Genomic DNA, 17,742 nt, shown 5'->3' on the forward strand with positions numbered 1-17,742 from the left:
TGGCAGACCACAGTCCCATACCAGTATACAAGCTGACAGAGTTCAGTCTTGTATCAGACAGAAATGGATTGTTGAAAAGAGGAGTTCAGCCTCAAGAGAAATGATGTCACCCCTACAATACAATGGCCTCTCTGTTTTCCATCAACAACCCACTTAGTATGCTTGCCACCTGTTCTTTTGGTATTTAGGTCAAATCAAAACCTCTTTAGTTTGCTAGAGGTTCATAGCTATTTTTTTCCAATTTAAATTTAAATCCAGAAGTGTAATTTAATCAAAAAGCAATCACCCACAACTGGTTCTTCCCTCTAGGATTGGCACATCATCATTAACTTTCCCAATTCCCATTGCTTCCCTTTTCATATCCCTGAATCCTCTTGTCGAATAGTCATTTCACTCTGAAAAGAAACTCTATGTAGGGAATAGGGCTTCAAAGCGACAAATGAGAGAGAGAGAGAGAGGAAAGTAGAAAACTTGAAATAGCAAAACTTAATGGCTTACCTGTTGGATAACCATGACCCAACTCACCCAACCCATTAAATATCCCTTTATTGGGTTAACCAACCGACTAGTGACCCACGACTAAATGGATACAACCCAACCCGTTAATTAATGGGTGACCCACCCAAACCTGCCCAATTGCCACCCCTAACTCTATGTGCACAGCAAAAGAAGAATTGCAGATTTTTTTTCAAGAATGTCATGTTCAAACCAGGCGCAGGTGATAGAATCTTATTTGGAAAGACTAGTGCTGTAGTGACAAACCATTCTCCTCTGTCTTTCCTGATATCTTTGTTCTTGCAAAGATAAAGAGGCATGGGTTTGTGATGGTTATGAAATGGTGGCTGGTCACAGTGTTTGGGTTACTCGGTTCAGAAGGAATGTAGATGACTGGAACCTTGATACTATGGCTTCTCTGCTTCAATCTCTGAATCAACCGTCCCTTCAGCCTTCAAGAAGAGATATTGTATGATGGTCTGCAGAGAAATCTGGTAATGTTTACTGTCAATTCAATGCTGAAACTCCTGCTAAATGCGAACTGTGATCCTCCCCCTTGGTGATGGATTTGGAAGTTGAAGATGCCATCAAAAGTGGTGTTTTTTGTCTGGGTTGCAATCCATGGCAGAATTCCTACAGTTGACATGCTAAGGAAAAAGGGCCTGATCATTGTTAACAGGTGTTGTCTCTGTGGCGGGGCTGAAGAAAACAACCACCATCTCCTTATTGATTGTAGCTACTCTGCTGTCCTTTCGTCTGTGCACTTAAGTTCTTCAATATGTATTGGGAACCACCACCCCCAAGTCCCTAACCTTAGGTCTCTCTTCTCCTCTTGGCATATGAAGGATTTTAGGAAAAGGGGCACCCTCTTGTGGAACCTAAATCCCATGGCAATCTGCACTATAGGAATGCGCCTGTTTGAAGACACTTCTCATATGCCTAACAAGTTGTGTGCAAGTTTTGAAAGAATGTTGTTTAAGTGGGTCTCTGTTTCAGACCAGTTTAGGGGTTTGCAGTAGTGCAACTTGGGTGGGCCCAACCCAACACGCAACTTTACATGGACTCGAGCTAAGGCTGGGCCTAAAAGTTTGGGGTTTTTTTGGGCCAGGCCAGGGCCTATCCCTTAGATAAAACGAGCCCGAACCTATCTTATCCAAACCCAAGACCGACCCACCTATGTACATACATATATGCATTGATAAACCATACATATATATGCATACATGCATGTATAATATATACATACTTTTATATTAAATTTTAATTTGAGCTGATTGACCAACCCGAGCCCAACCCAAATGCAACAAATTTCAGTTCGGGCCAGACCTAGGTTGGATGCTTCGAGCTTGACCTCAAGCTCGGGCCGGGCTTGGGCCTTGCCCAATTCTTATGGTTAGGCCTGGGTTGATATTTAGGATCTTCTATTGGGATAAGCATATTATTTAATAATGGAATAAGCATAGTGTTCAATAAAGGCCATGACCCAAAATAATTATTCCCTTGAGGCCCCTTGGTACAATTATTTTGGGTAATGGCCTGTATTGACTTATCATCTGATGTAAGTCTTTTTCTAGTCTGATGTAATACTGTTTTGTGGTTTAGGAGAGGCACCAGCCCGTGCCTTTACATGGGTAGCCTGTATTGACTTATCATCTCGATCTTTCTTTAATAAAATCTTATTCATTTATCAATAAATAAATAAAAGGCCATTACCTAGCATCTGTCCCAGCTATTTGGGATCTTCTAAAGAGTGAAACTGGATACAAACCTGACCTCCAGCATTTTAGCACAAAGGAGCCACTTTAAGAATCTGACTGACATCTTCACTCCTTTCAGCCTGGAATGTTACCATTATATAAGCGGTTCACCCCATTCTACTAGATCATTATGAAGTTGATAATTTAAGAAAAGGGATGTGGGCTTTTCTCGAAAATTAGTTCTCTATGTTTCAACGGAATAATAAAAAATGAAAATTAACAATGATTTTCCAGAAAAAATTAGTTACTAATATGCCAAAAGAAGGAACAGAACCTACAGAGTACAGATAACCCAAAGCAACTTAATTAAAACATAAAGCTTCTTAATAATGATGAATCTAACAAGGTAACCAATTATACTCATGCTAAACTCCTATAAAAACAACCAAAAGGTCAGTAAGTGCTAGGACGGTACCTTTTCTATGGCCTGCAAGGTTTTATCTGTTAAAAGAAGACGTTCGAAAGGAGGTGGAGCATATTTGAAATAACTTAACACAGACCTACAATGAGAAAATAGAACAGATTATTACTCTTTTAATGATAATATTTATAATGAACATTGAACAATGACCCTTACACATAATGACAACAAAACTTAACAGAAAAATTTTACTGTGATTAGAAAACTAGGATTTTGTGTCATCCCACTCGCTTTTAAGGTTATAATATTATAAATCAAGCACCTAAATTTTTGAATGAAAAAGGATAAATATGCATGGCTTCATAATAATTGATAGAACATAAATCTAGCTTCAGAATAATTAAGCAAACCAAGTAACTTGTCTTTAATGTTATATCCAAATACTGAACAATCAAAGATGAAAGAAAAGACATAGCTCACAAAGTAGTAATTAATTTGCATGATACATATCAGCAAATGAAAAGGAGTATAGAAGTTAGCTTATTTAACAAGCCCAAGCACAGCTGGATTTTCTTGGCGTGCTTAAAGCTTGGTTCATTAGCAAACAAATGACTCTTTGCAACAGTCGGTACTAGTAATAACACATTCTAAAATCCACTTTTAGGGGAAAAAGAAAATTCTTGGCTCCCGTGGTAATGCACTAACATAAATGAAAAAATGAAATTTATTGCCAAGCAAACCCCATCTCCTGTACTTTTGTTATTAATGGCCTGTCTTCTTTATACTCATGAGTTAAGACAATATAACTAGAAATACTAGTTTTTTTCAATTATATGAATATTTTCTTTGTTTTATAAAGAAAGGAGAGTTAGGGAAGAAGGCAGTGTGTGAAGATGAATATTTTTCTTTGTTTTATTATTTGGTTGTCTCATTTTCCTTCTTCCTTGGAGTAGTAGAAAAGGGCAATATTGCATTAATATCAAAAATATGTCAAATTTATCAACTCCTACCGATTTTATAAAGAAGCAATATTTGCTTTTATTTATCTTTTGGTTCTTAAAGTTAAATATGGTATCTTTTTCCATTGAACATGGTTATGTATCATAGATGGTGTGTTTTTCAAAGAGAACCCAAATTATAAGTCAATTCGAGTGAGTTGGTATCTGTTCCCAATAAAAACTGTCCCAACACACTTCCATTGGTCTTAAGGCTTGACGTGCTTGGAGGGCTACCTACCGCTAGAGTGAGAGCTGCCTAGAGTGAAGCTGCCAAGACGTCGGCTACGGAAGCATGGTGGTATGTTATGGTCCTACATGGTTAAAGTGCTTGGCTTGACGTGTTCCATCAGTCTTAAGGCTTTTGGTGTATTGGTAAAGCACACAACATTTGGTATCAGAACCTATCCCTGCGTCTCAAAGTTCGAATCACAGAGAGGGCTACCTGGGAGAAGGGATACCTAGAGTAGAGTGAAAGCTGACATGGAAAGGCCAAAAGGGCAACCCGAGGTAAAGAGAACGCCGTCAGGAAAGGGCTACCTGGAGCAGAGTGAAAGCCATCACAGAAAGGGCTACCTGGAGCGGAGTGAAAGCTGCCAAAGGGCTACTTACCGCTAGAGTGAGAGCTGCCAAGACATCGGCTACGGAAGCATGGTGGTATGTTATGGTCCTAAATGGTTGAAGTGCTTTGCTTGACGCATTCCATCAGTCTTAAGGCTTTTGGCGTATTGGTCAAGCACACGACACATTTCTCTCCCCTCGTACTACCCAAAATACTGCTGCCACAATAATACACCATGCCACTATACCGTTATTACTTGAACCTTTTTAATGCCATGCTCCTAGGAAATTCTTAATATCCCCTGGGAAACACATCTCCACGCCAAACAGATTCATCAGGTTAATTCATGTTCTATAAGAAAATTCACAATGAAGCAATAACTGGTCTATTAATTCCATATTACTGCTGCGCAAAAGACAGCCCACATCATCCACTTCTATGCCCCTTCTAATTAAATTCTTTAGTTAAAATTTTGGTCAAAGCTACATTCCAGACAATAAAAAAGACAGTTTGGCTGGGACATTACTGCTCCATATTCTTGAGCTTGGAAGATCTGAGTTTCCATCCCTTACTAATCTGCTATAAAATGATTTGACAGTAAAATTGCCTGACTTCTCCTAGAGCCACATCCTCCTATCCTCCCTTCCCCATTCAGCCTTTTACTATACTGCATCTGTTATAGGTCAATGAGGGATGTTACTTCCCAATCATTTAGATTTCTATTAAATTAAGGTTCCATGCCTGGTTCCATTCTGCATGTCCATATATTCTTCCACTGTTGCATTCTTGTTTAGTGCTATATCAAAAAGATCTGGGTATAGCTCCATAAGCAACCCATCCTCGCACTAAAGATCCTTTTAAAACTGAACCTTTGCCCATTCAAACTGCATAATTACGCCCTTCAAGAAATGAGGATATAATTTGCCTTCCATATTCAGCATCCATAAGTGGACCTTAACACCTCTTGTCCCAATTTCTGCTGCTAGTCCCATATTTAGCTACTACCATCCTCCTCCACAAGCTGTCCAGTTAGTCATTGAACTTCCACAGCCAATTTTTTAAGGTAAATAAAAGAACCTCCAATTAACATGATTGTATGCCTTTTTCATATCTACTTTACATAGCAGACCAGCTCTGCCACTCCTTAAATCAATTGCTTCATTTTCTATTAGCACACCATCAACAATTAACCTTCCCCAATTGAAAGCTCCTTGGGTTTCAGATATCAGCCTTTCCATCACCTTCTTCACCCTTTTTGCCAACAGCTTTGTTATAATTTAGTGCATGCTCCCGAACAAGGCTGGTTGGCCTGAAATCAGCCAACTTTGAAACTCCCTTTCTTTTTGGAACTAGGGTAATGAATGTGTGGTTCAAGTTTATCTCTAAATCTCCTCTTTCAAGGAATTCCTCAATCACATCCATTAAGTCCTCTTTAACTATACCCCCTCTAAGTCCTTTATTCCTCCAACATTTCTTCTTCAATCTGAACTTAAGATGATTTCTCCTCCTCTTTTTTTTTTTGGTAGGTAGAACTTTAACCTACATGGAAAAGCCTGAGATGAGATGGACAAAGCTTACTCAGCTAGATTTGTTTACAGCCCTGCCCTAGCCCAACCTAACCCAACTTACCCAACTCTTTTCTAATATATGTACATTATGCAGCACTATACAGGAGTAGATCCTTTGATTGGAGCCCTCAAATTCAAGGAGGTGAAGAACTTTGCTTCCAAAGTAAACATCTTACTCAGATGGATTCCAAGGTCCACCACTTGCTGATATCTTGCTTGGGGAGGACTGAGGAGTGTTCAGGATATCACAGCATCCGAAATCTTATCATCCAGGAAAGAAGCAATAGTTTCTTTCTTTTTCCTCTCATTGTATCGCAAAGCTGATAATCGAGGAAAGCAGTAATAGTTTCATTCTTTTTCCTCTCATGTGTTTTATCTTATGCTTTGAGGGCAGTTACTTGGGAGCCAGGGTTACTTTTTCTTCTCCATCAGGGAATTATCATTGTACTATCACTTATCTTTTTGGATCTTTAACAAAATCATGTAATCAATCAAAAAAGTCAATTATTAGTTTATTGAAAAAGTTATTCATTGTATTCAGGGAATAGAGATGGATGCTGTAATCGGAATGGTAAAGTACAATGGTATCTAGCCAGTACCAGGTGTGGATGCCTCTGGGGAAATACCATGAATTTATTTGTATGGATGTCTTATGGGTAGCTCAAATTGTCTAAACAGAAAAGAGGCACGGATTGAAAAGTGTGTAAAGACTGAAGCCAAATGAATTAACTGAAGATAAACCTAGAGCCTGTGCAGAATGTAACCCATGAGATATAACAATATATATCCCAAATAACTGAGAAGAGGCTTAAGATGGTACTGATAACAGGAGGCTAGTAGTGATGAAGGGATCTACCAAAGGTTATTAGCATAAAAATGTCAACCTGAGCTTCTGCAATTGCCAAAGCAACTTTCTCTTCAGCAGCAGCATTGTCCGCGCTCTCTTATCACTGACAAGGGTGATTCATAAACTTGCAATTCTACACCTTCATGCCCCCTCTCCACGTGCACTAGCGTGATTAAAATATGCACCAATTACAACTTTAGTTGCAGTCGATCATAAAGATCAGCAAATGCGAAACCAGCCATTGCCCATGTTACCCAGATGGGACAAGGACACGGTTGTATAGTTTGAACTAAAATTTGAAATACCTTGTGCAGGTATGCAGATATCATTAAAATAAGTGCAATGTCCTAGGTGATTGCATCATGCAACACTACATACAGACAAAAGGAAACAGACAACAACTTCATCTGCAGAGAATCAAGATGATCAAAGAAGCAGTAACAGAAACTGTTATGTCGCCTAGCATAACTTCTTTACCGTTGATTGGCCATTCAGCTTGTCAACTATGCTCTAGTGAGATGTCAATAGTCCTATAAATTAATTGTTGAAAAAAAAAACGGCGAACACAAGCAGCTGATTTCCAAATAATTGGTAATTGGAATTCAAAATGAAAAGTACAGTCATAAAACACGAACGAGCGGCTTACTCCAATAGAAAAGGTGCTAAGTCAAGGGCCCGGCAGAAGGCCAGAGAAGAAAGTTCATGAAGCTTCAAGCCCCTCCCGCTTCTAACGTAAAATTCAATGACATTAACACTGTCCTCGATATTAGTGTTCTCCATTGACCTAATAAGTTGATCCTCGCTAGTTTCTGCCATCGCATCGTTGGAGTTTGATTTCAAGCTGGGCACCAAACGAAGTAACACCACTGCTTTGTCTACAATCTTTCTGACGATAGGACGGAAGCACCCCATCATTGGGATTGTATAATCCGGGTGCAGAAACAACTCCGCTATTGAATTCACTACTTCTTCTTCCGTCAGCTTGTTTCCCTGTGAAATTTTACCATAAAAAAAGAATTTAACAGAGTATAAAGTACGATTTAGAAAACCTCAAATGAATATGCGTAACTTTAATACCTTTTGGGAGAGCGATTTCAATCTGGGAATGCATCGGAGCTGAGGACAACGTGCAAGAAATCTCTCCAGCTCGGACTCGAGAGAGAAACTCCCATCAATTGCCATTACAACGAAAGAAAATAATAACCGGGTTCAATGATAAGAGTTTTAAGTTCGAGGAAATGAATGCTCGAAATATATGATAGAAAGCGTTCGGAGTTTAAGAGCTAAGAGGACCTTATAACTGTTTTGACAACATTTTATAGATATATATTTTATTTGACAGGGTTTAGGGTTTAGGGTTTTTGGCGGCAATTTATGCGAGTCGTAGCGTTTTAAGTCGGCTATTTCGGAAAGCGACATCTGCGTCCCACAAGCGCCTTAGGTGCACAACATCTCCGGAAATTATCATTGGAGATGTTCTTAATACACGGTTAGATGTGCAGTAGGGCGCATATATAAATCTTCAGGAAATTAAAATTATAATATCACAATGACTAAAATATTTGGGAAAATAACGGCTCAGCCCAAGGTTAGAATTATTAAGCCCAAAGTACAGTTGATAAGTATCAGTTCGGAATTGATGCTGACACGACCAAAAGGAGATGAGATTTGTAAGATGAAAATGCAAAGGCAGGTTGTGGGCAAATGGACCAAGACGCTTTAGAGGATACTAGCAGAAAGGGCCCTTGCTCAAAGGAGTGGTGGTTTATTTAAAATATGGTCATACAAAAATCGATTAAATTATAAAATATTTAGGGATTCAAAAAGTGTTTATTTTCTTGGATTTCAAGCTAAATCCTTTAATTTTATTGTAAAACAATATACTAAACTGAATTTTCAATTAAAAATCCTGTGCTACCTCATTGTTGTTCTTTGGAATAAATAACTCAATTTATTCATACTTGTTAAAGAATGGATGCAGATAGAGCTCTTTAAAATACTAAGTTGGAGATGAACATGTCAAATGTACAAACATTTTTTACAAATTTAAAACAAAAATAACATCAACCAAATCGCCAATACAAGGTTGAGTAAATAGGCATGGGGATGGACTGAAATGCTGTAACTGAGATTCAACACAAATGGAGACGAGATTCCTTACATGAAAATGCAAAGGCGAGCTGTGGGCAAACCGGCCAAGGCGCTTTAGAGCATATGGGATTAAATGGAAACGAAAAGTGTGTAAACAAATTAATGTGCATATGAAGCATGTCCAGTCAATATCAAATTAGGCCCATATAAGATTTTCTGATGATAATACCAGGAATGATGATGTCATCATCGGGAGATGTTCCCAATACATGGCAAGGATATGGTGTAGGATGTTGTGGGGGCTGATTTGAAGTTGTCCCCGTCTATTAGGCATTAGCCTTAATTCTTAAAATGCTGTGCACAACACTCTATAGCTACATCTTGTAAAATTGCGCGTACTATTTCTTGTCTTTTATGGGATGTTCCCGATCAATGTGCAATTGTGATACATTGTCCACATGACGTGGCCAACATTTTTTATGTGATTGTCATCTTAGCGTTGAAGTGGGGAATTGGGATATGCTCTTCACATAGGCCACCTCACACTGACCTCACTGGCACATCTCACCATACATTGGGAACATCTCTCATGAGTAATAACATATAAGTACAGGAAATGTTTCCAATGCACAGTGAGATGTGACTGTGAGGTTGGTGTGAGGCGTCCTGTGTGAGGAGTAGATCCCGTCTTCAAAGCGGGATGTTGTGCCTTCAAGGTGTTCAAATGATTTTTGCTTTCAATTGATTTTAGGCTCCCACTAACACCATCCAACCACGGCGTATCGGGAATATAGTGTTATTAAGGCTCATGCTGAAAGGAGTGTGAATCAATGTTTTCAAAACCGGACCGACCGAACAGTCAAATAAAAAAAAAGGGAACCGATCAATTAACTGTTTTCGTTTTACCCTAGAACTGTCTTTTGGCTAAAAATCGTTGATTTGGTTAGCAAACCACTTACCCAAACTGTTCAACGATTTTTTGCCATTTTTATTTTTTTGTTAGAATGGGCCGTATGTTCGATTCGAACGGTCAAACCATTCGACCCGAGAATCAAACCCCTGAAGGATTCATTGTCCGATGCAAACCCTTTTATATTATTTTGTATCTACTTGTATGGTTGTATCCTACATATTTGTTTTGTTTTTAAAGGTTGAAGTACTATATTATGAACAACTTGTATCTCAATGGGATGAGTATCAAAAGAAAGGGAGTTATGTGGGCAGCCCTTGGCCAACTTAGCCATGGGCTGACAAGTTGCATCTTCTATTTACATGACAATAGGAAACATAGCAAGAAATAGCTATAGTCGTCGTCAAAAGCCAATAGCATGATCAAGGCAAAACATTCCTCTCTTGTAGTTGTAATGCATGGAACACTTTTTGCGAGTTTGAACATAAAACCACATTCCCAGGATTCCATTGTTGTCAAAGGTATGTAATACAACAAGAGGTCAGCTTGATCAATTAAATCTAATGCGCTGTTTAGATAGTTTGCATTTTTTAAAAATGTCAAAGTATAAATTACATAAAATATTTTTACTTTGTTTGCTTTTCGAAACATAAGTACCATTTTTATTTGGTAGAAGCATGTTTCTTTGTACTTTCAGCGATTGTTTTCGATGGGCCTGAGACCGGTGATGACAGTCCAACTCTAACAGCAGCAAAAGGCACATACTTTTGTAATTCTGCCACCATATATTCCCAAACAGGTTAGATTCTTCGTTAAGATGAGAATAGGTTATAAATAATAGTTTCTGCATCAGTGAATATGATAATATATGTCAAATGTTTAACCCGGAATGTAAATTTTGGCGGTAAATCTTGTTTATAATTCAGACCATATTGTGAGGGCCTAGAATTTTGAAAACCGTGGTTAACGATGATGACCAGAAGATTAACCCTGGTTAATGATGACTAGAAGGCTCTACGACATAATTTGGTGATTCCTGAAATATTTCTCATTCCTGACAAACCATATATAAATAGCAATGGCGTACCATCCAAAGCATCAGAATAAAATGTTTATTTGAGAGAGAAATGCTAAGAGCATTAATTCACAAAACCCATGATCCTAGAAATAGATTATTTAGATTGTGCCGCAAATAAAACAGCTTATGCAAAACTACATTCAAGCAACAAATAATTCAAATATTCAACAAACTCATAACATAACACGCACTCTTTAACTGTTTATCTTGTTGGTAAAAAAAAGTGTATCTTTTGACTGAAACAGAAATACTAATAACACTCCAGAAAACAACAGAAAATGAGGAGGAATGGCCAATTTCCAAATTCATTTTAAACAAAACTTAAAGTTCGAGGGAATAGAAATCAAAAGAGATTGCTGCAGTTTTTTATTAGTCTCTTTAGTAGTAAATTTGCCCGATTTATGATGAATCCATATCCAATGAATAGAGTAAACAGAACCATAAACCCATTCCAATGACACGAAAAAAATAAGATTTGAAATAGGTAAATTCCTAATAAAACACCGGTTGCAACACCTTGTGAAAAACACTAGGGCTCCGTTTGGTTTGTGAGATGGGATGTAAAAATATTCCTTTTTCTCTTATTTGTTATGAGGAAAATAGGGGGTGGGTTGAGAAAAACATGGGATACGAGATACCAAAATCGTGGAATCAGGATTGCACCAAAACAGTGCAATCTCAGTGGAAAAACTCGAGAAAACTCGAGTTTTGTTTCCACCCCACTATCTTTGGTAGTTGACAATCAAAACCACTGGCTGACCGGCGATTTCTTCTTTGGTTTTCACCCCCGTTGTTGTCAGTAGCCAATTGAAGAGATCTAAGTTCGCAAAACCTCTCCGCTCTTTCCACCATGGTAGAATCCATAGCGAAGAGATCTAGGTTCACATACATAGATCAAAGAGGTTTCTGCAATGGTACAACCTAAATTTGAATTCACATACACGGATTGAAGAGGTTTTCGCCATGGTAAAACCCATATTGGTGCAGAAACAAATCGAAGGTTTTCTTCCATGGTAGAACTTAGATCTGGTTCACAGACACAAATCAAAGAGGTTTACACAAATCGCAAACACAGATTGAAGGAATTCATCGATTCCAGTTTCGTAGGACATAACATCGTCGACGACAATCCTCACCAAGGCATTCACCGGCAAGGAATCCGTTGATTCCAGTTTCACAGGAGGTAGGTTCTTCGAGACCTGCAAGGTGGACTTTGTTTTGCGTTGGGTAATTTTCCTACTATTTTCCCATATAAAACCAAACAATGGTAAGTTTAATATTTACACCTCCCCCCCCCCCTCCCCATCCCATCTTTTCCCATCCCACCCAAACCTTCCTACAAACCAAAAGGAGCCTACCTGATTGGATCTAGGGAACTTGATCCAAAGAGGTTTGAGAATTTTCATTCACTAAGGCTGCATTTTTTGACGTGTAAATTCAAATTTTACACCATGGAGAAATGTGAACCGGTTAGTGATCTATGGAATTTGGGACCAGTTGATTTTGAAAATTTACACCGATCATATTTGGTTTTCTATGGTGTAAAATTTCAAACTAGGTCTCGACGGAAAAAAGGTGAACAAGCAATGCTTACGTAGTGAATCTTATGCAGTGCTTCAATGCGTACACTGGCAAGATTTGTGCTGATATGCCACTCGCCACCGCCGGAGCTGGAGAAGATTGCAGGATTTGCATTATCGCCGTTGGGAGTTCTGTGTTCTTTGAAGAAGACGATGAACAAGGGAGGTAGTAGGTAGGAGAAAAAGGAATATAAGGAGGAGAAGAAAAGAGAGAGGAGAGAGAGGCTAGAGAGGGAGCGAAAAAGGGATCCGACCAAAGGTGGGGGATGCCATCATCACACTGGTTCACTATCTTCTTCGATCGAACAAAGAGGAGACATGAAGTAACCATTGGACAGAGGAAGAGGAAGGTAAAGTATTACATCGATTTTATCGATATAAACTTTCCACTGATTTTCAATGAATATAATGACAAGAATGAACTTTTACACCAATTGATGAGGTATATTAACACCTCTACTAAACGCAGCCAAAGTAGCCACATTCTGAACCCAATTCTCTAATTTTTTGAGCTACTGATTTCCAGTACAAAGATCACGATTTTTGAATTGTACGAGAAACAGACTATTGTTTAAATAACTTGACTTCCACACTTGAGCCCATAAATTATGTACCTCCAAGCCTTTTTTGTTTTTTTAAGGGACAAGTTTACCATTTTAAATAACGAGACTTGCTACATATTTGTATTTATACTCTTTTCAAACTAAACCTATAGTAAGCTTGCAAAAAGTAGGTCAAATGCGGGATCTCTTCTTAGCAGTTTGATACCACTATTCATTTGAGGTGAGTTACGATGATAGAGTTGTGATGGTTGAGCACTTGTGTTCAGAAGAAGCTACCTAAAGTAGCTCAGTATCACAGTTGTGTTTCTGATCATGTTTGGAACTCAGTGGCATGCTTCCGGATTTTTACTAAACATAGTTTCTGGCATTCCCGTTTGGGGCATAACTCATGATGTCAAATCTGCCAATTATGTCTCGAAAGCCCTCCCAAACAGGCACTTTATGTATGAGTCTAGATCGGTTAACTAATTCCAACTTACCTATCCACCTTCTTGCTGCCACCAATGTTCCCAAAGGTGTCATTAGACAGATTGAAGCCACCATGGATAATTTTCTTTGGTCTGGTTTTAATTTGGAGGGTAAGCATCATTGGATTAGCTGGAGTGAGATTTGTCATCTTCTTATTGAAGGTGACCTCCATATTTGAAGCCTAGAAGAATTTTTAAAATGTTTTAGTTTGGTGTCTCATTGGGCATCCTTAATTCTTTCGTGCTAAATATTTCCAAAACAAACATGCTCACCTAGCAAAGCTGCCTGCCTATTCGAAGTCTTATACCTGTAGGACTTGTTACAAGTTGATTGATGTGCTATTGGACCATTTGATGTGGCAAATATATAGGTAGTAATGGCAATGTTCATTTTTTTGGCTAGATCGCTGGCTCCCTTCTGGTTGTTTGCTTAATGTGGTTGAAGACCCTGATTCTGTTGATGTCTCTCTTCGGATTTGTGGTGTGCTTGATGTTGATGGTACGTAGTTGGGATCTTAGTAAGGTGGAGGGTTCTCTTCCTATCTAGCTCATTAACCAAATCCAATCTAGTGGGATTCAAATTTCCAACCAAAAAAGACAGGTTTGTGTGGTTGCATAATTCTAATGGTGTTTTTTACCACCAAATTAAATCGGCTTGAGAAGTTGTAAGAAGGAACCCCCTGGACGTTTTTCAGTGGATTTGGAACAATAAGATTCCCACAAAAATATCTTACTTCTGTTGGAAGCTCCAGAAGCTAGCGCAGGGTTGAGTTTATGCTGAAATTCAACGAATTGGAATTCCATTACCGTCAAAATTAATGTTCTTGTTATAGTCTCCCACAACTGGATCTCTTGATTACCTTTTTATTCATGGTGCTTTATCAAGAAAGGTTTCAATCATCTTCAGCATAACTTTGGGAGTACAAGTCTTTGATTCGGTTTCTATTAACTCAACGCTTCAAAGATGGTTTTTGATTGCTAGACCAAAGAATTTCTCATTTTTATTTTATTGATGCTATTTGCCCACTTATCATTTGCTGTAGATTTGGAAAGAAGGAAATTAAAGGAGATGGGACTTGCGGGAAATTTTCTTGCTGTGGATATGTTATCTTTCAAGTCAAGAAGTGGATCCTGGAGATTCATCTCACGGTTGTCAACTCAAGTTTAAACCAAACCCAAGAACTTGCTCTTAAGGGGGTGTTCTTTTTTTGGATTTTAAGATGGGGAAAGTTGGTCAATAGGATTTTGATTCCCATTGATTAGGAATTTCATGTTCATTTTTCAAATTTATGTAGAGATAGAGAAAGTTTATTTTCTTGGGTAAGGGTAAGTGATACCCATATCTTAGGTGAATAAATGACTTTCCCACCTAGGGGGGAAAATTGCTAACATTTGAATGGGACAAAATTGCCCCTTTTAATAATGGATTTTTATGGCTAAAATGGTCATTACCTTATTTACCTAAGAAATAAAAGAAAATGGATAAATGCATTTACACGCGTAAGTGTTTCTCAAGAAAAACCTGCCTAAGTCATTGTATTTACTTGGATAAATAACTTAGCAAAAAGCAAACGATGCCTAATTGTTTAAGAATCCCCAATCGGAAACCTAGATGTAGGAGGGTTCAATTAACTTTTGCTCATTCCCCTTTAGAGGGTTATTTTAAGCTAAACACGGGTGGTGCTTCCCAGGGTAATCATGGAATTGGTGGAGATCGGTGGAGTACCATCGGAGATGAGCACGGTAGTTTAATCGCCATGTTTCATTCTTACCATGGTGGTGGTGAACAATTTAATTTAATGGTTGAAGCTTTCACTTTGAAGGACGGCCTAATGTTGGCCAAATCTTTGGGGATCCAAAAAAGTTTAGGCTTTCAATATTTCCATGTTCTCGTTTAGCTTCTTTGGAAAAACCTCATTTTTACCACATTTTCTTCGGTAAATTGGCACTGACAGATTGAGGTGGGAAGAGATTTGCTCTTTCGTGGATGTTACTTTCTTTCACACGTTAAGGGAGGATAATCAATGGTTGATGCATTAGTTGATATGGCTTCTGATACTCATGATTATATCATTTTTTTATTCCCGTTCCCGTAGTGCCCTGCCTATAGTCATCCATGATATTATTCATGGTCAAGGCGATGCCTAAGCAACAAGTCACCTTTTGAGGCTCACTTCGCTTAATTGCCAATCAGTTTTGTACTTTTTATTATAAAATACTTTTTTATTTTTTGAAATTATAATTATAAAATATATATTATTAAACAAAAATATTCATTTTTATGTGTTTATATACTAATTTCTTTTTATCATTTTTCTTATTTGTTAGGGTTTAATCAACACAAGCGTTCCTAAATGTTGTATTGAATCCTCAAAGATTTCAAAATCTGAACCAATTATAAGGAAGAACTTAAAATTCTGTGTAATAAACACATTTTCTTCTTTCATATATTTATAATTTTTTTTCCATATATTGTACTGTTACTACTACTACTTTTTCTTTTACTCTTTTCTTATAATAAAAATAAGGGTTCAACCTCTATATTTTTAAATTTCCTTTCCGTTATTTTATCTTCTCATGTATATGTTGATTTTCTATATTTTAACATGAACTTTATACTTTCCTTATGAAAATTATTTAATAAGCTATGGTTGTGGTACATAAAAAACTACTCTAGGATCTATGTTTTTTACATAAAAAATCCATAGCCTAGGCAATAGGCAACAAGGTTCCCTTGTCGCCTAGCCTCACCTTGGCATCTTGAAAACTATAATATCATTCATGAGAATTGTCTTGGTTTACCTTATCTTAGGACAATGTCTTTACATATGAAACCCAAGAAGGGTTACTATTACAAGAAAAAAAAGTCCATGATCCAATTTTTTTTTGCTCGTTGAGCAGCTAGGTGATACGGGATATTGAGCTTTCGATTTACATGACAAAAAGAGAAGGAGCTGAATTGACACAATAAACTTTTTGTCTTTTACAAAGTTTCCTAAGGAGAACAAAACAACATTTCCTTTATTGGATTGAAATCATTTAAAAGGCGCCACATGAACAATTGCCAATTGGTATCAGGGGTATGGGAAGCTTCCAAATCTATTTAAAGCATTTCTTTATAGTTGCAAAAAAAAAGGGGGTTTGAAAGTTGTTATGTTGAAGGTGTAGATAGGCATGTTTAGTTGAAAATTGACTTGTTGGATGCTGAAGCCAAACTCTAGCAATGGTAGTACTTATGGGATGATAGGAGTATTTGTAATGTTTTGCAGGTCAACCTGATCAAAATGAGATTGGATAAGATTTCCATTCCAAATAGAATAAACAAGGAGATGGGAATATTCGTTATGTTGGGGGAAACCGGTTGAGGAATTAGTACTAACAAATTATTTTTCTAAACCAGGGCACTTGGTCGACGGAAGCTACTGATTGAAGGGTTATAAGAAACCTACTTCATGAAAGATTTCTTGGAGTAGAGGGGCAATATATTTTCAATAAATATAACTGTTTTGATTTTCAAAGTTGCACCCAAAGTTAATGTTGCTCATTTAGGATTCACCAGGTCATTTCTTTAATAGCACAAGGTTAACTGTTTGGGTTATTCTGGAACCCGTACCCCCATAGGTTTTTGGTTGAGCCAATTTATTCTAAACAAAACATTGGAAAGGATGAGGATTAGACTCAGATTTTGCGCACCGAAAGTTTCTTATTTTGCAAATTGGGTGCTAGCCTACAAAATCGTTACAGGAAAAAGCCTATAACAGATTAGAATGTGACTATCTTAAACATGTTCTCCTCAAATTTGAATTTCACATGAATTGGGTGGAATAGCTAATAGAATGCATACCTGCAATGAACTACCAGATATTTGGTTAATGGAGCCCTAACTAATAGTTTCAAACCAAGTAGAGGAATTAGATAGGGGAATCCTGTACCCCATATCTTTTTGTGATATAAGTGAGGTTCTAATAAGATATCTAGAGCATAATCCTAAGGAAATAGGACCCGATTAGGGGTTAAAACCTCAAAAAGGGGACCACCTATTATTATTTTGCAACTTATAAACAATTGCTTAATATTTGCAAAAGCCAACATAGAGGCCCGTCACTCAATCAGAAACGTTCTCAGAAGATACACAATAGCATCAACTCGAAAACCTAATTTACAAAAAATCCTTAATGTATTTATTGAGAGATGTGCTCCGCAAATTTCAAAGAATGTTGGTTAGAATTGCTCTAACTAATCAACAAAGAATGTTGGTTAGAGGAGCAACAAAGAGGAAAAAAGTATCTATGAGATCCTAGCTCTAATTAATCAGAGCCACAAAGAGAAAGAAAAGCATTGGATACATGATTTAAAACAAATGTGGAAATCTAGGACCTCTGAATTATTTAAACCTGACAATGAGGCATTTCGATATCTTATTGGAGGTATTTATGTGCATGTTCTTGAGTGTTTGTAAGAGAGAGAG

At 37.6% G+C, this 17,742-nt stretch overlaps 1 protein-coding gene across 3 annotated transcripts in view; it reads right to left on the reverse strand.

Moving 5' to 3' along the window:
* Positions 1–7,895, reverse strand: part of LOC148842253 (midasin-like protein) — a 99,926-nt gene extending 92,031 nt beyond the window's left edge. For all 3 annotated transcript variants that reach the window (XM_088957146.1, XM_088957147.1, XM_088957145.1), the window contains exons 1-3: positions 7,663–7,895; positions 7,232–7,575; positions 2,668–2,752 (exon numbers count right to left, since the gene is read on the reverse strand). In XM_088957146.1, the coding sequence (XP_088813272.1) occupies positions 2,668–2,752; positions 7,232–7,575; positions 7,663–7,767 (534 nt within the window). In that variant the 5' untranslated portion in view covers positions 7,768–7,895. The remainder of the gene's footprint in view (positions 1–2,667; positions 2,753–7,231; positions 7,576–7,662) is intronic.
* Between the last annotated feature and the right edge of the window lie 9,847 nt (positions 7,896–17,742).

Source organism: Nelumbo lutea, chromosome 8, assembly GCF_056320005.1.
Source record: "Nelumbo lutea isolate HS-2025 chromosome 8, American lotus-T2T, whole genome shotgun sequence".
Lineage (NCBI taxonomy): Eukaryota > Viridiplantae > Streptophyta > Magnoliopsida > Proteales > Nelumbonaceae > Nelumbo > Nelumbo lutea.